A 22,525-nucleotide genomic window follows, 5' to 3' on the forward strand; every position below is an offset into this window, starting at 1 on the left:
CCCGGCCGGACCCCATGGGGGGAGGCCCGGCCACCAGGCGCTCGCTTACGAGCCCCAACCCCGGCTCCAGGGTAGGGCCCGGCTGCGCCATGCCAGGCGATGTCACGGTCCTTTTTTTCGTGTCCATCATAAGGGGTTTTTGAACCGCTCTTAGTCTGAGCCGTCGCGTAGGACCTGTTTGCCTTGGGAGACCCTACCAGGGGCATATAGCCCCGGACAACATAGCTCCTAGGGTCATTCGGGTACTCAAACCCCTCCACCACGGAGAAGGTGGCAGTTCAAGGAGGGGCATTAAATACTTTTTGGCATTTGATTTGTCTACAGATAAAGAGCACATGCATATATTTTCTCCACAAAGCTTCTATTTGATTGTATCATGCACTTTTATTATTAATAAACGGAAAAGAGGAATAAAGAGTAACAATGGTCAGCATGTTTATTGTCTTGAGGTCTTGTTGACACAGAGACAAAAATACATTTGGCAGAGTTTATGACATTCTGGAATGCTGACAAGAAATGCTGACAAGAAAGAAGAAAACATGAAACAGAAAACAAATCAACAGGCCTATTTGTTCGGTTCCTTGAAAGATAAGAACTTTGAAGAAAATGACAGGATCATAAGACACAGACACAATGTGCAGCCCAATGTTGTACAAGACAAAATTGGTGAATAAAATGTTACAAAACACACTATAAATAAAACAAACTGCACACATTGATATGGACTTTTGCATAAAAGATTCAATACATCTCATAGATATGAAGACAAGCGAACAAAATGGTTAAGAGATCAGGGTCTATGTAAACAGTTTTATGGTTCATGGTTTTAGGATCTAAAATGTTCTACATATAGTAAGCCCTTGGCCTGCTACACTCCGTCAGGTTACTCCTTCATTTGAGTATAAATCAAAACATCACAGTAGGTTCAGGAACTACAAAATGAAGGAGGAACACATGTAAAAATAACAACAATAATAATAAATTAAAAAATATGGCCTCTGATTCTCCAAGGCCGGTTTTAGTTTTCCTCGTTTTTTCTTTTCTTCCAACTCCAAAGAAGTTACAAATAGAAAGATTTTCATTAAAAACATAGAAATACTAAAATAAATAAGTACTCTTCCCTTTCAGTTTGAGTAGAAAAAAACGTTGCATTGTGTGCACACAAAAAAAGAGGTTGGGGCTAACGGTGCTTTTGCGGGAGATGACACTCATTTGGTTGGTCATTCCAAACACGTAACTTCACTCTGCCCCATATCAGTCACCTTGGATACCAATCATACACATACTGTACACACACACACACACACACACACACACACACACACACACACACACACACACACACACACACACACACACACACGCTTGTATAGTGAGCTTCTAAAAGAGCCCTCAGTAAACCCAGCTCACTGGAACCCACTGCGGTTCAGAGCAGAGTTGGTCCACAGCTGACTGCAGTTTCTCAAACGCACAGTCTAGGTTGTCATTGACAATGACGAGGTCAAAGTAGTGTCTGTACGCCCGCAGGATTCGAGCGCTTTCATCTACGGTTTTCTTCAGGTCCACATCCTGTGAGAAAGAGAGAACAGAATTATTACTTGAGTTAAGAGAGAACTTCTGATGTTGACACAGATGAACTAGATATTCATGAAGTCCATTTGTAAAACTTAGGGGCAGAGCAACCTTAGATTGAATATTGTCACTTTTCGGAAAATATTAAATTTGTCCCATTGATCTGAGGAATAATAATTATATTTAAGAAGTTTATGGGAAATAATTGTAGCCCTTAATTCGCTTCAGCAGTGGGCGGGACTAACACGCAAGTGCTAATTCCATTGGCTAGTCTCTTCACCCTTTTACCATCCACATTTTGATGTCAGCAAACTACCTGGGCGAATACAGACAAAGTGATTCATATTCATGAGCCCATGGCTAACATTTAAGAGCAGAACAGTAACTGAGCTGCTTACAATCTCAAAAGAGCATAAAGATAATTTGTCTTTGAATATTGTTGTTAAATATATAAACATTCTTACAGTTAAGTAGTTTTTAGTGTGTTCTTTATCTCATAAAGAATGCTTGATTGACTGATGTTTCTTGAACGTTCAGTTTGTAACAATTGGCCATATAGTTTTGGTTAATGCGCTAAAAATAGGGTCAGATTTTACTGTGTGAGTAGCCAGGTTTTAAAAGAATGAGACATAAAAAAAGAGGTTAAAGTGGATAAGAATGGTGCATTTACAATATTCACACTTTAAAACAACACAGGTTTTTGCTTAAATGCTTAAAATAAGGTCTGTGGTAAACACAAGCTCAAGATATTTTTACATTTTATTCTATGATATAAAATATTTTTTTTACTTTTACTTGTCTTGTAAAAGGTGGTTGCAAAAAATGGCTAAATGGCACTACAGAGGTTTTCAGGGACATAAACACAAACTGTTAACCTCATCTACTCCCTACTAGTCCGCTTTCACAGCCTCGTTGTGTTTATAATCACGCTTTTGCAGACTATTATAACTCAAACTTTCAGGAACATTTTTTTTTTTAAAAGACTGAAAGAGTCGAAGATTTTAAAAACCAACTTTAGCTGGAAAATATATTTATTCAAGAACCGCTATAAAGCCAAAACAGTCTCTGTTACCTTAAATTATCCGTTTATCTCTGTAAAGCTGCTTTGAAACAATCTACATTGTTAAAAGCGCTATATAAATGAAGATGACTTGACGTGTAGTTCATTTATTAGCTTTTGACTTCTGCCGATTGTATTTAAGCTTAAAAATCAACAAAAGTTGCATTAATTTGTAAAGATTATCGTGATGAGCAAAGCATGCACGAATCATAAGCTTTTGTTAGTCACAGACCATATTTTCTGCAATAATCCAAAAAGGTTTTTGTCAAGGGTAAAGCTAAATGTGTAGGCAATTATTTTTTATTTTTTTTACTATCATTATTTACACATTGGGGAGGAAAGCTCTTCACAAAAAGAAAAACCTTAGGTTGATTACATCATCATTGGAAAAATAACAGAGGCACAGTAAAGTGTTGCTTATTGTGATGCCTGGTTTTCTTCTCCTCCCCAATATCCCAGTAAGAAGAAAGCCATTTCCACACTAACAATGTATGCGGTGGTTTCCAGCGACAAACTATCATTCTTTTGGCAGCTGTCAAACCAGCTAGAAGAACTATTGTTAATAGTTAGCTTTAGAGATGATGTGTCATTGAGCAGAAGCAAGCGTGGTAAGAAAGGGATGGGTCGTTTAATAATACTAGCCATGATAGATGAAACACTATGCCAAAATCTATTGACCTCTGGGCACTGCCACACCATATGGTAAAAAGTAGCAATAGTATTCTCTGGACAAAAATCACAGTATGGGTTGTCTCTAAGTTTCATTTGCTGTAATCTTTGCGGAGTTAAGTAAGACCTTTGGATTCATCTATAATGTATCATTTGATGATCAGGGTTTCTAGATGATAAGGATATGTTCGACCAAACCACGCTCCAGTCTGGGTCCTAGGAAATGTTAATATCTGTCTTCCAGAGTCTGATAAATGATAAGGGCTTGTATGAAGCTTTAGTTACAAACTTAAATAACTCTGAGACAATACCAATCATTTTACCCTTAATATTAAAGATTACATGAAATGATGATTCCCCAACTCGATACCCCAAGGAACGCTCTGAGCGCGCATTGCTTTGCGTAACTGTAAATAAAAATAAAAAGTGACCGGTAAATTATACACTCTCTCTAAATCATGTAATGCAAGAAGACCCTGTTCCCCTATGATGTCCTTGAGGACGCAGACCCCTCTATTACTCCACTGAGGGAACCTAATTGGTTTCTTCTCAATTAAGAGAGTAATTGTTGAAGATAGGCGATTGAGCGAAGATTGTATTTGGAATTTTGGCAAATCTGTGAACTTTATGCCATACCGTGAAAAAATAAGAGATTATTGGCCCAAAATCACATTTAACTGTACTATGGGGTATATTAGAATATCTCTGGATTCAACCATACAGCAAGTGAGCGCAAAACAAAGCTCCATGCTTTTCCTGCAAAGAGTAGATGCTTTGATTCTAGGTTTTTTTTCTGTTTCATAAATAAGATCTAATGATTGAATGTAGCTTCTTCCAGTAATTAATTCTGTTTTCTGTTTCAATATTTTAATGTAATTTATTTCCAAATGTGTGTCTACATAGACCATTTTAATATGCTGATCTGCATTTCTTATTATTATCAATGTTGAAGCCTATTTTTGTGGAAACCATGATGCACTTTTTCAGGAGTCTTTGCATTTATTTGAAATAGAAATGTTTCGTACCATTACAAAAGTCTTTACCGTCACATTTGATCAATTTAATGCATCCTTGCAAAAGTATTAATTTATTTAAAAACAAATATTGACTGACACCAAACCTTTGAATAACATATATCCCATGAACATCTCCATCTTATTGAAAAGCAATTTATATCTGTATCTCTATTGAAATGCAGCAAGATGTAGCACAGCGGTCAAGATGACCATATACGTTGAAATGGAACTCAAAAATATGCTCATAATCACTTTCAAATAGTTAAAACTGTCATGTTTAAAATTACAGCATGGATAGCATATTGAATGAGAAAGACGAAACCTGAGGTATACCACTGTCATAAATGTTGATGTAGCACATCTTACCAAACAGGAAATACCAATCCGTATGTGCTGCTTTCATGTCATAATTTGTGAACTAACCCATAACCCAAACACTACGCAAATATAGTGTGAGTAGTTCTTTTTGAGAACTAGATCAGATTTTCAGGGAACCAGCTCAGGGGAAGTTGAACAGAACTCACTGTGAGTTGTTTAGTGGTGAGTCCAGCATCAACCACAGCTTTGTGCATGGCCTTCAGTGTATCGAACTCTGGAGCTGCGATGAACACAACATATGGCATGAACTCGGCCGTTTTTAACACCTTCAGAGCCTGAGGACAGATGTTAAAAACAATTAGAATACAAAGATAAAACAGCCATATCTGTGCATATCAAGGGTTTTGATTACACAATGGTTTATACCCAAAGCCTCTGATGTGTCTTCCCAGTAAATTATTATTATTATTTTTTTTAACTCATGATGATAGGTGCACAAAGTAATACATGTTTATGTATTGCTGGCGGTAATAAGTCTTCCTAAACAGCTGAAACAACAGCATGAACCTCTCTGCTTCCTAAACTGTAGAACCTGTGTGTTTATATGATGGTTGAGATATACGCAACATAACAAGGTCAGTCTCTCTGGAAAGAGCTCGTGGTATGTTTATTAAGAGCTTGTGGTTGTTTATTAACTCATTTAGCTGTCAAATCGGTCCAAGCTCATGTGACCTCCACATGGCAGCCATAATGATGAGTCTACGGCCCAAGTGGAAACATTTAAGTGTCTCTGTGTGTGTGTGTGTGTGTGTGTGTGTGTGTGTGTGTGTGTGTGTGTGTGTGTGTGTGTGTGTGTGTGTGTGTGTGTGTGTGTGTGTGTGTGTGTGTGTGTGTGTGTGTGTGTGTTCTTCACTAGCTATGTTTCCATCCACACGTTTTTATCCGAATTAAGTGATATCGAATGAAAAATGCCTTGGAAACAGTAAAATTCTATTGAATTTCATGAATATCGACTCAAATGAAATAAGTTCGGTCTCATCGGATTTTATCTTGATCGATATACGGCTTATGGAAACGTTATTTGCCGAATAAATAATGAATCCATTTTGTCTAGCTAAACTTTGTTCGCAAATGTTGGTTTGAATGTTGTGCGATTCAGTGCGGAAATGAATGGAAACACCTTAAAATGTCTCAAATCAATTCGATATACCAATTTGATCGCAAAACAGCATGTGACGTCATTACGCACAGGTTTTTATTCGCTTTAAAGCCGTTGGATGGAAACACACTTTCACCAGCTTTATTCGCATGAGTTTTTTTACCGAACTTCAGATAATTCGATTGACAAGTGGATGGAAACTTAGCTAGTGTCACATGATCCTTCAGAAATCATTCCAATATGCTAAATTGTTGCTCAAGAAACATTTCCTATGATCATGAATGTGGGAAAAGTTACTGAAAGAAAGTTACAGTATTTTTCATATATTCATTCATCTGAATTAGCCTAAATGACATCATATATATCTGTGAACCTCTCTGACTTTGAGAGCTGTGGAGAGAGAAGCATGTCAAGACACTCGCCTGAGGATTGACGTCCAGGATGCACGTACGGCCTGTGTTCACCACCTCGTGGATGGAGTCGATTTTAGTACCGTAGAGGTTGCCGTCGTACTCTCCGTGCTCCAAGTACCGGCCCGCCTTGATGTCGCTCTCCATCTCTAGACGTGATACAAATCTATACGACTGACCATCTCGCTCGTCATCGCGAGGCCGCCGAGATGTATCTGAGATATTGAGACAGAACAAAGAAATGGGTAATCAAAATGCATTGATATTTTAATGTTTTGTTTATATTTTCTAGGTAGGATTATTCCTAAGCCACTCACGCGGTACAGTGGTACCAAAACGGGTGGGATGTAGTACAACTAGTCTGTTTTTCAGGCTACGCCGCCCCACTCCTTGCGCTCCAATCAGAATGAGGGTTTTTCTCTGAAATGGTGGCATATGTGCAACTTCCTCATAGATCTGAAGCTCGTGACGATCAAAGTCTGCAACATAACCATACAGCAGAGGAAACACAATGGATCAACCAGATTTATTAGAACAAAAGGTTTCATACCGTACATATTTTAAGTCAAAAAGCAAGAAGAGACATATTTTGAAATTATATTAAACTAGGGTCATATTGTACTTTTTTATAAATTAGTACATTTACGTAAGTACATAAATTATACACCGGTTGTATTTTTGCTAGTGATGTTCGTTTGTTCTCTAAGTCTCTAATTTTATATAAAAAATTATGTTTTATTCTGTCAAGATAAAGCTCTTTCTAAATTTCTTTCTTTCTTTTCTTTCTGTTTACCTGCATTTTTGGCAGTGAGGTACATCATCTTCTTCTTCTTTTTACCAGTAATTGTTCCACATAGGATTCCTAAAAAAAAAATAGAAAAAGAGGATACATATATATATATATATATACAAACTTTTTTTAGTGGCGTACCCCATGAGGCATTCAACTTTTCTATTAAGTGACCATATTTGCTCTCTTAAATGGATTTTCAGATGCATTTTTACCTTTATAAATACAAACTTTTTCTAACCCTATTAAAAGTATGTCTCATGTTTTATGTAAAATTCTTAAAATTCCATTCATTTAATTATCAATATGATAAATAAATCAATAAATTCAACTTTAACAAATAATTTCTATCAAATTAAATCATTAATAAAACCCATCTTTGCACTAGAGTGGTACAAGCTGCATCTAGGTGTATTTACACATTGTTTAATGCTGCTCAGAGCTGACAATTACAATAGGCATAAATAATGTAATGAGATAATGTTTTAAATTAAAAAGTTCAACAGAGAAATATGAAATGAAAACTAAGATACTTTTAGGGGCTGTTTACTCGACGACACCATTTTCAACTAAAAACGTAAACTTTTTGTGCATTTTGTCCGTTCATTTACACAACAGTGGCGTTTTGGGTGCCTGATTTTTTTATTATATGCAAAGTTTGTGTCTATATTTGTTCTTCAAGCTAGTAAGTACTAAAACCCTACTTTTACAAAGGTACATTATAGAGAGCGGTAGTAATGTAGCGTGATTTGCACGCTGCTTATGTGAATGCAATCAGTTTTGACCGCAAAAGATGAGCTAATATGATTGCATGTCATGTATTTGACCTTTCACGACACCACCATTTTCCTGTTTTTACACTGTAAGAAACACATGGTCGGTTTTAATGTTATTGTAAAGTGGGGTAGAATTAAATGAAAGGGAAAAACTCAGCATTTTGTTTGCATACACTCTCTATCACCTCACGTATCCCCAGTTTGGGAACCACTGATGTAATGTAATGTAATTGTCCACTAGATGGCATTAAGTTTGTATTTTCACAAATTTGTGTGTATCCCGTACAAAAAAAATGTGCCATAGTTTTCACCAAGATACTTAAAAATAATACTGCAAAAGCATAATACATTTATATGGCATGTCTTTGAAACAGTGTCTGATTATTTCTGTCATTTTGTTGAATGTTTTGGCAACAGTAGTGTGTTTAAGTGCATCACCTGCTCCATCAAGGTCTTTAGGAACAAATGCTTTCCTCTTTTCTTCCAAAAACTGGCTGGGAATCAGCCCAGTACCTCCTTCCACCACATGGCATGCCTGTCAGTCAAAACAATACTGTAAGTAAAATACAATAACCAACCAATGCAAATGGGACAAAATAGGTCAAACCCCAATAATCATACCTGCCACCAGTTTGGGTCTTCTCGGTTGACAATTTGCAGGATATCACCCCTTTTGAAAGCAAGTCCCGCCTCTCTGCATGGAATTAGATTGTCGTTGTCTGGGTTGTAGTCAAAATGTGGCTGCACGTACACCTGAGAGAAATAAAACAGGTGGGATTAATCCAAACACTAACCAGAACTCTGCATGATTTTTATATTCACGTTTATTTAACAATCAGCAAATGACTTCTGAGAAAGTTTTACACTCTCTATCTGTCAGAAAAGATGGACTTAGAATCTCGTCTGTTCGCATTCCATGGTAAATAATATGAATATTAACATTAAAATAAAATAAAATGGCAAATAATAATAATAGTAATTAAATTTCATATTCCTTTCTCACACTTGTTAGCATTATTACAATAAAATGCTGAGCAAAGGATGTGCATTAGGTGTGTAATTGATGCTTTGTGAATGTATCATTGTTGTACTGCAACAGAGAAAGATAGGAAATTAGACTTTGTCAATTCGGCTAAATAAGAAAAGCATAATTCAATTAAAACTTACGACCAATACGTATTTATTTCAAGTAAGCGGTCGAGGTGTTGCTGATTGGCATTGCCCTGTTAGGAAGATGTTATAACTACACCACATGAGAGCAAAAAGCATTATTTTCAATCTAGCCATTCAAAAATGTCAGTGTATTCTGAAAAAATATTAATCATTTCCAAGCAACATTTAAATCTTAAATATTTTTAGTGTATTAATGTAAGGTCTGGTTTCACAGACAGGGCTTAGATTAACCCAGGAGTAGGCCTTAGTTTATTTAGGACATCTTACTAAGTAGCTTTAATAAATGTGCCTCAGAAAAAAAAACATTACTGGTGTGCATCTTGAGACAAAACAATCGCAGTGACATATTTTAAGATATGTCAGTGCAAGTTCATTTCAGTTAAAACAGCTCAAACATGCATTGTAGTCCAGGAGGCTTAAGCCTTGACTGTGAAACCGGGGGTAGATGTTTTAAATATAATCTTGAAAAAATACAATCTTTTTAACATGACATGAAAGCAGCATTATTAAATATAATCTACCCTTAACCTTACAACACACAAACTCGTATTTGATCAGACGTCATGATCCGACAAGTGTAACGACTAAATTTCCATGGCAGATCTCCTGGATTTTAACAGATTGAGGAGGAGGGGATGATATAATATTTACATAAATGGAAAATGAAAAGAATCCTTATTTTGTCACCTATTGTCACTGACTTTCAGATATTGAATCACAATAACACAATTATTTATGTACTAAGCAGATTCCCTTTCTCAAAGAAAAATCCATAAATATATTATGTGAACACAGAGAGAGATGTGTGATACAGAGAAAATACCAGGAGCCATGTAATGAGATTGAATTTTGCGAGTGTGCGTGTCTTGCCCCAGATAGCATGTGGAGTGTTATTAATAGGGCTCTCAGGGATCTTTTTTACTACAAACTAAGCATCATGGGATTTCACAAATGGCCAAATGCAACCCCAAGAATGGATGTCTAATGTGCCGGCATGGACATAACTCCACATGTAAGAATTTTATATTTCATGAAAGGAGATGCCCTGAAACAAATACTGGTGGATGTGAACTGCATGAATAAAAGCAAGTGTGATTTTGCATATTCAGTGTCTACATATGCAGTTGTATTTACAGTATTGTTCAAAAGTTTGGGGGGTCAGTAGGATTTTTTAAAATAAATTAATGCTGAACTTTTATTCAGTAAGAATGAATTAAATTTATCAAAATTGACAGTAAATGTCCACTTATAATGTTATAAAATATTTCTATTTCAAATAAATGATGTTTACAAGATCAAAGAATCCATTCACGGTTTCAAAACAAAAATATTGAGTAGCACAACTGTTTTCAACATTGATCATACGAAGAAATCATCATTTTAGAATGATTTCTGAATGATCATTTGGCATTAAAGACTGTAAATTCAGATTTAATTACAGCAATAAATTACATTTAAATAGAAAATTATTTTGAATTGTAATACTTCACAATATTACTGTTTTACTGCATTTTTGATTAAATAAATGTTGCCTTGATCATAAGAGACTAAATTCTAACCGACCCCACATTTTTTAACAGTAATGTTCATGGATATTATTGTGTGTGCGTGCGTGTGTGTACCTGTGGTGGCGCCGGAGCATCTCTGTAGCTGGGCAGTATTTTCAGCGTTATTCCTCCACTACATTCTTTGAGCATCTCCTGGAGCTCAGTGGGATTATTGCCAACGTCCTTCCCATTCACCTCCTTTATGATGTCACCCACGTGCAGCAGCCCCTGCCTGTCAATCAGCCCTCCGTGGAGGATGCGGGCGATTACCAGGTCACCCTTGTCCATTCGGAAAGTCACACCCTGGGCAAAACGATAGCATGAGTAATGACATGCATATATACCTGTGTATATATATATATATATATATATATATATATATATATATATATATATATATATATATATATAATGAGACGCTTTTAGCCAGTTGGATCATCTGCGTATTGGACTGGATATTGACTGAAATTGTGACTGGATGAGATTTTAAATGTGTTCATTAAACTAGTGGCCATATACAAATCTATATATTCTAAAAAACACACCAAAGGTTCTCCTGCTTTCTTGCGGATGCCAATCATCCTGACCGCATCAGCCTGCATAAGAGCGTTGTTTACTGCTGCATCATTGATCACTTCATGAGGGGCTGGGGCTTCATAGCACTTAGACGCCACCATGTCATGGGCCTCCAAAAGAGACTGAAATAAAAGAGAGAATGTGAGAACAAAATACTGTAGAGAAATTAGAAAATAATTGAAGATGCAACGAGATAAGATAAGATAAGAAGGTACAAGAGGGGAAGGCATGAGATGAGATGAAACGAGAGGAGATGCTACGTGATAAAATGAGACAAGAAGAGAAGGAATGAGATGAGATCAAATGAAAAGAGAGGGTACGAGATGAGACAAGTAGAGAAGGTACAAGATCAAACCAGAGGAGAACGGACAAGAAGAGAGGAGAAGGTGTGAGCTGAGACAAGAAGAGAAGGCATGAGATAAGATTAAATGAGAAAAGAAGGTATGAGATGAGATGAGATTAGGTAGGAAGAATAAAATGTATGAGATGAGACAAGAGGAGAAGGCATGAGATGATAAGAGAAGAGATGGTATGAGATGAGATGAGATGAGACAAAAAGATAGGGTACGAGAAGAGAAGGCATGAGATGAGATGAAACGAGAAGAGAGGATACAAGATGAGATGAGACAAGAGGAGAAGGCATGAGATGAAAGAGAAGAGATGGTATGAGATGAGATGAGATAAAAAAGGTATGAGTTTAGACGAAACAAGACGAGAAGGTACAATATAAAACAAGATAAGGTACAAATATTGTACCTGAAAATGGGGCTCCTGCAGGATTTTGGAGAGCTCTGCAACACTGTCATCTCGTACGCTCAGCCCGCTGATGTCACCCAGAATCTCAGTCACAAGCTCAACATTATTCTCCTGCACAGCCTCCAACTTCACGTCCTCCAAACGTTCATGAGCCTGAACACAAACATCTCATCATTTCATCAATCCATGAACTGATATTTCTGACAGTATCTAGTTGCTCCTCTCTGTGTATTTATCACAAATTTAAATGGCATGACATTTTGATCTGACAAATCGGCATGAATTTCTTAAGGTGATGATCATGAGTGTGATTTCAGACACGCGTTTAATATCCAATAATTATTCTTATCATACAAATTCAATTTGTTTTCAGATTAACCTTTTTAGCAATGCAAATCAGCTAGAGCAAAGCCTGGGCAGTTGAGTGTACTTTACCTTGGCCAGCGAGCGGACGATGGGACTCTCCATGATGCCTTTGAGGAAGATGAGGTCAATGTCTTTAGCCCCAGTGGTGGAGGGCAACTCGCCCAGGTTATCCAACACCTGCTGCATAGCTGCATGCATACATACAGAAAGCTGTTACGACACAAGACACACCCCTTGCAACACTACGAGTAATACACACCAGGATCAGAGAACAGGACAAATGTTTCATCTGTAAAATAAAACAAACTTCACATAACAATATCAGATGGCTGAAATATAACACCCCCTTACACAATATCATCTCCTTATTGTACGTGTTTAGCTATTCTTTTGTCTTCGGTGTTCATTTGATCCACTGAGGTTTTACTTTATCTTAGTGCTAGGTTCGACACTATACAGAAGATCATAACATATACTCTTAGGTCAATCTTACAAAATTACATTGGTATTCAGGGACAGGTATTAAGGTGGTTTAGATCGTGCCTAACAGACCATTGGCATTTTGTTTATTTAAACAGGGAATTATCCAAATTAACTTCAGTAAATTATGGAGTGCTGCAAGGATCTGTGTTAGGCCCTCTGCTATTTTCAATATACATGCTGCCCCTTGGTAATATTATTAGAAAACATGAAATTAGTTTCCATGGAATTACTCAATATTTCACCACGACCACATGAAATCTCTAAATTATCCAAGTTAACAGAGTGTGTTAAAGATATTAAGTATTGTATGATCAGTCATTTTTTTCTATTAAATTTGTATAAGACTGGGTTTATTACTTGTTGGACCAAAAACCAGTACACAGAATCTCTTAGAATACAATTAGCTTTTAGAAGGATGTACTGTTACTTCATCCTCTACAGTTGAAGACCTGGGTGTTATATTAGACAGGAACTTGTCTTTCGAAAATTATATTTCATGTTACAAAAACTGCCTTCTTCCACCTCAGAAACATCGCTAAGTTACGGAACATTATATATGTTTCTGATGTAGAAAAGCTTGTTCATGCATTCATGACCTGTAGACTGGAATGCATTACTAGGTGGTTGCCCTGCATCCTTAATAAACAATCTACAGTTAGTCCAAAATGCAGCTGCTATAGTTTTCACCAGGTCAAGAAAATATGATCATATAACACCAATTTTATCATCTCTACTCTGGTCACCTATTAAGTTCCAAATGAATTACAAAGTATTACTACTGACCTATAAGGCACTAAATGGTTCAGGTGTGTATTTAACTGATCTTCTATTGCCCTACAATCCATCATGCTCTTTAGGATATCGAAGTCCACTAAAGGAGGTAAAGCGTTTTCTCATTTGGCTCCTAAACTTTGGATTAGGCTTCCAGATAATGTTCGGGGCTCAGACTCACTCTCCCAGTTTAAATCTATATTAAATACACATATTTTCCATTTGCTTTTCTGTTTCTACCTCGGGATGCCCTGTGAAGAGATGACGCCAACCCCTGCCAGGACTTCAGATGACACAAACTCTATCAACATGCACCACTGCCAAATTTTCAATATATTGCAATCAATATGATCACAACTTGTAATAACTGCTTTAATAAGATCATTGTTTCCACCTAAATGAATACATGTTAGCTAACTGCATGATTTGTATTATCTTAGAACTGTACATTTCTGACATAAGGACATTACTTGGACACAGTCACCTATGATAACAAATTGTAATGTAGACATGCATTTTCTGTAAAGCTGCTCTAAAACTATATGTTTTGTAAAAGTGCCATACTATGCAAATAAAGGACCAAAATGTATGTTTTTAATGTGACCAAAGTGTTTCATCTTTTAAACACTTTGGTCAAGTCAATAATAATTTAATCAATTTAATATTATTTATGTGAAAGGATTAAAAGAGCAGTTTCATGCTTGTATTGTTCAACTGGTCGGGGTTGATACGGGATTTAGAAAGTCATTATAAAAGTAATAAGTAATGCAATGCTTTTTAGAGAGAGTAATAAGCACAGTAATGTAATTACAGATGTAATCAGCAAGTAATTAATTAATTTTTAAAGTGTAACTTACCCAACACTAATTATTTTAATAAACTTGTTTATAAGTATTGGCTATATTAGAGATGCAACGATGTATAGATATTTTTTATTTAAAAAAACTGATGGTTTATAAATTTACTGTGTGAAGACACTGAGTTTTACAATGTCTGTTGCATATTCCAACTTTTTTATCTGGGTAAAATAATTAAATAACCAAATTAAATCTGTACAAAATACAGCAGGGTTCGACAATATGGACTGCCAGGAGCCAGCATGAATAATGCTCGGGACAACTGACAGAACTGATCGGGCCAGTGCTGCATCTTCACGAAGGTTTATCCTTTGCACAGGTTTTTAAGCCTTTCCCATTTAAATATTAAAGCGCAAGAAGACATAAAATAGAACTCATTTCTACTCCCTGTGTGAGACGTTGTGTGTGCGCAAACTACGGGTGCGCATGGAAAGCATCGTTTTAGACAACACGCAAATGCTGAATCGACTTCTCTTTCACTTTTTCTAATTCACACAAAAAATTATATCAAAATGCCCGTCTTAGCGAGTATCCTTTTTAACATAGTCGGTTATGTCTTAAATGAACATAAACAGTTAAGAAATAAAATGCTTGAATACTGTACAACACTATATTGGATCCATGCAGGTCTTAAAGTGACTGCAGCCTAATATTCTTGCTGCACTGCAAACAACAAAAGACAAAAAATGTTGCTCACTACTCTTGACTAAATAACCTTTGTACATTTAATAAGGATTAATGTATTTAATTTATACAATGAAGAATATATATATATATCTTACAATTATTACTTTATTTCTGCACCTGAAAAGCACATTTTATTTCATATGCATCTTTGTTCTGTTGTATTTATTTATTTACTTTGCCTGTTGAAATGGATCCAATCATGTTCAATAGAAATTATTTGATGATGAAGCAATAAACTAACTAGAATAACTTATTGCATGCATTTTTGAACTTTGCTAATAATATAATAATAATAAACATGATCTATTTTAATGACAAAAGTTCAAATAAAAGAGCAAGTGACAAATATCAATATCGGCCAATAGTTTGTTAAAATCAGTATCGGCCCACAAAATCCTGCATCCATATATGTGACCTGATCCAGCAAAATGAGTCACAGTGACCCAAATTTCAAAATTGAGATTTTGATATCAATGGAAAGAGGAGATCATAAGCTTTCAAATGATATCCTAGTCAAAGTCATACCTTGAATGGTTTTAAAGATATACACATTTGAATTATGGTCGTCTGCCCTCTTTTTCCAACTGGAAACCTGAGAAAATAGCTTTTAAAGTTTTTTGCCCGTATTTTTGTAGATATCTTTCAAAATCCATTGCATTTAAAGGGATAAACAATTTTTTTTACAGCTTAATTTGACCAAAGATATTAATATATATAAATGCTATTACAGTAAACTAGGCTGAAGATCAAATTATTGTAAAGTATTTATATGAAGAAATATTTTAAAAGGCACTTTTACAAAGATTTACAAAAATCAGAAAGATTGAACAGAAGTGCTACATTTTAGCTAGAGAGAGAAATCTGTGTGTGTGTGCGCGCGCGCGTGTGTGTGCGTTTGTGCGTGTGCGTGTGTGTGCGTGCGCGCGCGTGTGTGTGCGTTTGTGCGTGTGCGTGTGTGTGCGTGCGCTCGCGCGCGCGCGTGTGTGTGTGTGTGTGTGTGTGTGTGTGTGTGTGTGTGTGTGTGTGTGTGTGTGTGTGTGTGTGTGTGTGTGTGTGTAGGCTAGTTGACAATAACAGTGTAACAAATTAATAACGGAGATACCAACAGTTAAATATTGGGTTTACACAGAGCGCTGCGAGTCTGACAGGAGGATGGCTGGACCAATCGCGTGCCGCGGGGCTTCCCATTGACAAATGATCAGCGTTTGTGTACATTTCTAAACTTTTTGATTGGCTCAATACAACGTGTTAACCAGGGGCGGAGCCAGACGATGTAAACATTCGGGGCTTAGCCCAAACCTAGGGGGGTCCGGGGGCATACTCCCCCAGGGAGATTTTTTTTCCCATTTACGTCAGCTAAATGCACTATTTTTCAGGCTGTTTGAGATAATAGAATGCCTAAAAATCTATACACTATCTGGGAAAATGATGATAGTTAGGCCTACTCGGTAAAAAAAAAAAAAAAAAAAAAAAAAACTGGACGCGCGAATGAGGTGAATTCGCGCCTGCCGTGCTAAATGCCTCATTCGTGCCGCAGGACCTCCAGACTGGCATAAACGCATCTTCACATTGACTTAAACATTGAAATCACTCGCGCCAGACGCTCTAACGTTACTCGCGTTTGGTGTGAACGCAGCATACACTTGTCCGCGGTTCGTCCGCCGCTACGTTACTTCTGAATCTCTCTCCGGCCGGTGAGGTTTACTGTTAGTGTTCCATATAAAAAACTTTATGTCCATATTAACTTCAGCCGGTTAGCCAGTAAGCTCGCTACGACGCCGGTGAAAACATCAACAGCCCGCCAGCCCCTGATGACAACGACGAAGAAGAAGATTTATATTCTTCGTTAGTTTTTTATTGGCAGTTGGCAAACAAGCCGAGTATGCGCGATGCATTACCGTCCGCCACCACGCACGGTAATAGAGCTTTTGTTTCATTTTTTGCCGCTCCAGTCAGAAAGACTGAGTGGAAATGAAACAAAGTTGAAGTTATTTTAAAAAACCTAAAAGATTCGGGGCTTTTGACAAAACATTCGGGGCTTAAGCCCAATTAGCCACCCCCCCGCTCCGCCCCTGGTGTTAACACTATTTGGAGAGCAGAGATAGTGACGTTTCAGGGGATACCCGGGAAATGCTCAGAGGTGACGAGAGGATTTGAGAAAAGCAATGTTCATTTCCAACGAATTTAGTAAAACTTTGTCAAGTTTAATAGTCATTTAAATACATTTGCTCAATTATCTGGACCACGAAACTTTGTAAGATTATTTTTGAATGTCTTTTCTTTGAAATTAGCAAAAAAAAAAATTATTTTTTCAATCTTAAAATGGAACGTTGCGACTTCCGACTCATTTCGCCAGATCGGGTCACATATATACAATTGTATATAAGATAAATATTAAATTTCTTTTTTAAATGTACATTACAAATCAAATATTAAAACCACTTATTTAAAAACTATTAACTATTTAAATTGTATTTATTTATTATGAAGTACTTTTAATGTATTTATTAAAAGTAAGTATTTATTATTAAAATTATATATTATTTGTTTTTCAAAAACTTTGTGTACTCATACAGATGTTAAGACCACTCTCTACACTGTAAAAAATTGCTGTAAAAAAACGGCCAAATTTTACAGTAACATACTGTTTTTCATTAAGACAGTAATATACCGTAAAAAAAATGCATTCTGGGTGATATTTGTCGTTTTTGAGAAACTAGCCTACAGGAATATACTGTGAATTAACAGCGCTCAAAGTCGACACTCAGAGGCTGTGTTCAAAATCACACCCTATACCCTCATTCACTATTGCCTAGTTCACTAATATAGTCCACTTGACTGAGTGAATCATTTCATAGTTAATTCAGTTAATTTTCTAAGTTAATTGAGATACTGAGGAACACCTGCTGTTAACAATCAGAATCATTGAAGGAAAGAGGAACAAGAGGAACAGAAAAAAGATGAAATCAAGATAAAATAAATGAAATCTTAGCAAAAGATCTTAGCAGAGGAGGAACTCCAACTCCACAAAAAGCATTACCAGATTCACTTATTACTAACCTGACTTTATGTACGTCTACAGAAGGACTTATTGAAAGGTGGCAGAGGTTTAGATGTCATTTTATTTTCATTTGATGTTACCATGATGGTGATTAGTGTTTGCTGTAGTTGGACTCTTGACCTTTGAACATTAGTTTTTCTTTGGCTGCGGTAGCTGTGTCTTTAAAATACATTTGCTATGGCAAAAAAGCTGAAAAAATACAGGATCAGGGGTCTCATTTATAAAGCGTGCGTACGCACAAAACGGGGCTGGAAACGTACGTACGCCAGTTCCCACGCAAAGGTTGTGATCTATAAAAAACAAACTTGACGGGAGAATGTGCGCATCTTTAAGCAAACTTTGAGCCGTGCGTACGCACATTCTGGAGACAAAGGGAATTGGCGACACGGATGGTGAGCTGGAGTTAAATGTCTTTTTGGTCACTTTTAGACAGAAAATCGAAATTATTAGATTATTCGAATTAATTATACATACAGAAATATAATTCAAATATAATTTGACTCACCAAGCCTATCACTTGAAGCAAATATCCACACCTTAAATGTCCGCGCCAGCGAGCGCGTTTGGCCGTTTAGTGAAACTGACGCATATCTAACGGCAGATGAAGTAAAACTGTAAATCTTCATTATGAGTCCTAATCATAAACATATTAAACTATGTTTTATTTCTGATATAAACATTCAGATTATGACATTCTCATTAATGGAGTTAAACACTTAAACTAGCTACATGAAATTTACTGAAAAGTTAATATATATATATAAATAGCCTATAAATATTTGTTGTGGATGCAATGCTTTTGAACAATTTTCCTTTGGCATGCTGTGTTTTGATGTTTTAACTACAGAGATTGCTTATCATGATAATAGAAGATTGTGCAAATATAATGCACAACAAGGTCTATCTGTTTCCATTAGAAATATAAATCAATTAAAAATAGCCTACTATTTGGTCAGTGGAAAAGATTGAGAAAAACTTTCTCTGAAAAGTATTTTACACTATTTGATTTATTTATTCAAAAACAAGGCAAGGATAGGCTACTAAATGATTTTTATTAATGTAATGTGACAGCACATCCGTATTTCAAATTTTCCCTAATGTCTTGTAACGTTATCACGTGGATGAATAACCATATGCAAATGATATGCAGATGAGGATATGCATAGTAAAACTAGGCGTTGTTAGCTCCATATATGGTTATTTCGGGGAGGAGACGCATGTGCGCACAATCTTCCGCTGACTGGGATTTACAAAGTGAATTCTGTGCAGGTTCTGGCGTACGCACGCTTTTATAAATCTGAATATTTTTTTGCGTACGCCATTTTTGCCTTTCGGGCGCACGTACACTTTTAGTAAGAATCCTACGCACAGTTTTATAAATGAGACCCCAGATGATTATAGCTATTAGATAACGGTCTCAAACATCACATAGTGGCCCAATTCACTGATCTCATTTGTCTAATGTTATTATTAATGGTTTATATTTTGATTTAGGTGATACTGTAATTTTACAGAATTAAATTTTTCAGATATTTGCCATTTAGAAAATATGACTGATTTTAAAAAACCTTATACCAAGAACATTTTTAATTTCCAGATCAGCCAGACACACACACAGACATCAATAATCGGAGTATGAATCTCAACAATGGTGACAATCATAAGTTTTATGCTGCAATGCATGTTGGGTACCAGCATAGTACAAAAAAAATCTGCCATGACTCCCAGCATGCATTGCAGCATGAATCAATTATCCATCTGAATTGTCTGGTTATTTTCTTAAATTTGTACTTTTTGCTTGTATTTTTGCTGTTGATTTTGTGTTGACTTTTAGAAGCGTATGATGTTCAGATTTTATGTTTTTCTTTTTTGTTGATTGTCACCATTGTTGAGATTCATTGGCTGATTCTTGATGTCTGTGTGTGTCTAGCTGAAACCATAGTTCAAAATTTTTTAATGAATGATGAGTTTAAAAATCCTTCACAACCGATTGCGTAGCAGTGCTTGGTCTTTTGCGTTAGTTTCACAGTGTAGTAATGCTAAATTAAGTTGTATTGATAAAGACATTTTTGATAAGTGATTAGAAAGTAATTAAGATCAGTGAGACAAACATTATGTGATGACATAATATTCAAAACATGACCAGCAACACTTGATATCGTTTTTGTTGGCTTTGCTTCTGCCACAGCAAATGTGTCTTATAAATACACAGTTAAAGCAGCCAAATAAAAACTAATGTTAAAGTCAAGGGTCAGGAGCCCAACTAAAGCATACACTGATCCCCATAATGGTAATGTCAAATTAAACAAAACAACATCTAAACCTCTGTTAATTCTCAATAGGAATTTCAGTAGACGTATGAAAAAATTAAGTCAATCTGGTTAATAATAAGTGAAGCTGGTAATGCTATTTTTTAGAGTTGTTTAATCCTTCTCTGCTGAGATCTTCAGAGATTTCATGTCTTCTGTGGCTGAAGTAAGTTGTAGTTCTTGTGTTTCAATTGTGTATCTTCTTGTTGTTCCTTTGTCAATGTCTTTGTCAGGTGTTCATCACTAATGCTCAATCAGTTAATTAATCACTGAATTATATAATTAACTTCAACACTGCTTCAGTGTTACTCCAACACCCTGTAGTGTGGACGTTCAAGTGTTCATTTAAAACTGAAGATTTTGCAGTGGGGTTTCAAGGGTTAAATGTGTCAATAAAAAAAACAGAGTGAAGTGTAATTTAACGGTAATCAACTGTAAACTAATTTATGGCATAAAACTGTAGAAAAACAGCATTTTACTGGCAACCCAGCTGCCAGTAGATTACCGTAAAATCAAGGAAAAACAGCAATATTCTGTAAAATTTTACAGTCAGATTTACTATACAAAATAAGTTAATTTCACTGAAATATTAGTAAAAGTTCATAGAAAAAAGTTATGCGAAGTCAATAACTGATAAAGAGAATAAATATTAAACTGAAGTGTTTTATGTGTTTTGCACAAGATGATACAGGAGAGATCTTTTAGTTTAATTCATTAGTTTTGTGGGTCACCATTGTGCTGGAGAGTAGTCTGTGCTTCAGTCAAACAGAGAAACTCTGATGTTATGCTGCCCGTTGCTTTATTTAAACGCAGTAACTATAGTTGCTGATGCAGTGACAATCTCGTTGCTAAATACTTTAGCACATACATGTGTGCTACTGTTCGCTAAATGCGAATTGCAAAGATTCTAGTTAATGTCATGTTTGTAATTCATTCACGATTACACATTAGATGTTTGCAGTATTATACTAAGAGATATTAATTTTCAGTGGACTCAAAGTAAGTTCACAATACTATAAATACTCGTTTTTAAACTTGAACTGTTTGAAGCAATCGGTTTCCCAAATGATATGAGTTACCTTCCATTGTTTTTTACAGTAACATACTGTAAAAAAGGAGAGCTGTATAATAACGGTAGAGGGCTGTAAATTAACAGTACACAGCTGCCAGTAGATTACTGTTATTTTACAGCGCAATTTTTTACAGTGACAGTCATTGAAAAATCTCCCTCAATATTATCTACACACACGCAAACACAACCATTTTGCAAGGCCGAGCACTCAGGAGTGAGTCACGTGACTAGGTCATAGCCTGCAGTAGCGTAATCCATCTGTGACAGTAGAACAGAGCAGAGCACTTATGTATGCTTGCACATTTACTCTCCATCAGGAAACAGTAGGCGAGAGCAACAGATCAATATTTAACATCAGTTCAGTGGTTTAATTGCACTCACTTAATTCAGGTCAGACACTACTGTTGCAGTCCAGAAGCAACCATCAGCAAGCTTTGACATTGAGCCACTGTTTATTTTCTATTGCAAATATGTCACAGAGAAATGCACCCCGGGGCGTCCCTTATTTGGCTGAACAGAGTACATAATGGATGAAGTGACAGAGTAATAAACAATTGAGAGGGAAATAAAACACAAATGAAGTTGCACACACACTTGAGAACACGCAATCAACATAACATATGTGTGCATAACATATGTGTGCAGCACACACCCTTTAATAAAAACGTCCTCTCATATCTGTCAACTTCTGTAAGCTGTATTTTAATTTGGTTTATTTTAAAGACCTAATTAGAGGCATTAGCACTCTGTTTGACAGTTAAATTGCAGTTTTGGCATCTACTGTTATTATACTCCCAAAGATTTAATTACACACCTGATTTACTGTAAATACTGTGCAAACAGTGAGCTCGAAATGTCACAAGAAAATGCTTGAGTAACACACCCACTGGCCTCAAAATTGCATGTTTTATCAAAATATATTATTTGTGAAATAATTTGACCAACTCATATGTTTGGAATAATGTGGGGAAAGTCAATAATATTGCATATAACATCAAAGGAATTATTTATTTTTAAAGTTGGAGGAGAGAAAAAACAATATTTCTTATAAGTTTGTATTTCCCAAACTTTAGGCCATGAGGAATTGGCTGATTAAA

The 22,525-nt window shown here is 36.1% G+C and overlaps 1 protein-coding gene across 3 annotated transcripts in view; it reads right to left on the minus strand.

Moving 5' to 3' along the window:
- Positions 1-367: 367 nt before the first annotated feature.
- The window catches only part of pals2b (protein associated with LIN7 2, MAGUK p55 family member b), a 32,993-nt gene continuing 10,835 nt past the window's right edge, over positions 368-22,525 (minus strand). For 2 of the 3 annotated variants that reach the window (XM_079590532.1, XM_079590530.1), the window contains 11 exons: positions 12,258-12,376; positions 11,823-11,975; positions 11,036-11,188; positions 10,566-10,793; positions 8,392-8,523; positions 8,209-8,305; positions 6,998-7,066; positions 6,522-6,683; positions 6,217-6,419; positions 4,842-4,970; positions 368-1,569 (listed from right to left, as the gene is read on the minus strand). In XM_079590532.1, coding sequence (XP_079446658.1) covers positions 1,393-1,569; positions 4,842-4,970; positions 6,217-6,419; positions 6,522-6,683; positions 6,998-7,066; positions 8,209-8,305; positions 8,392-8,523; positions 10,566-10,793; positions 11,036-11,188; positions 11,823-11,975; positions 12,258-12,374 — 1,620 coding nt within the window. In that variant the 5' untranslated portion in view covers positions 12,375-12,376 and the 3' untranslated portion in view covers positions 368-1,392. The remainder of the gene's footprint in view (positions 1,570-4,841; positions 4,971-6,216; positions 6,420-6,521; positions 6,684-6,997; positions 7,067-8,208; positions 8,306-8,391; positions 8,524-10,565; positions 10,794-11,035; positions 11,189-11,822; positions 11,976-12,257; positions 12,377-22,525) is intronic. The other variant, XM_079590531.1, reaches the window with a different exon arrangement.

The sequence above is a fragment of the Phoxinus phoxinus genome (assembly GCF_949152265.1).
Source record: "Phoxinus phoxinus genome assembly, chromosome: 19".
Taxonomy (NCBI): Eukaryota; Metazoa; Chordata; class Actinopteri; order Cypriniformes; family Leuciscidae; genus Phoxinus; species Phoxinus phoxinus.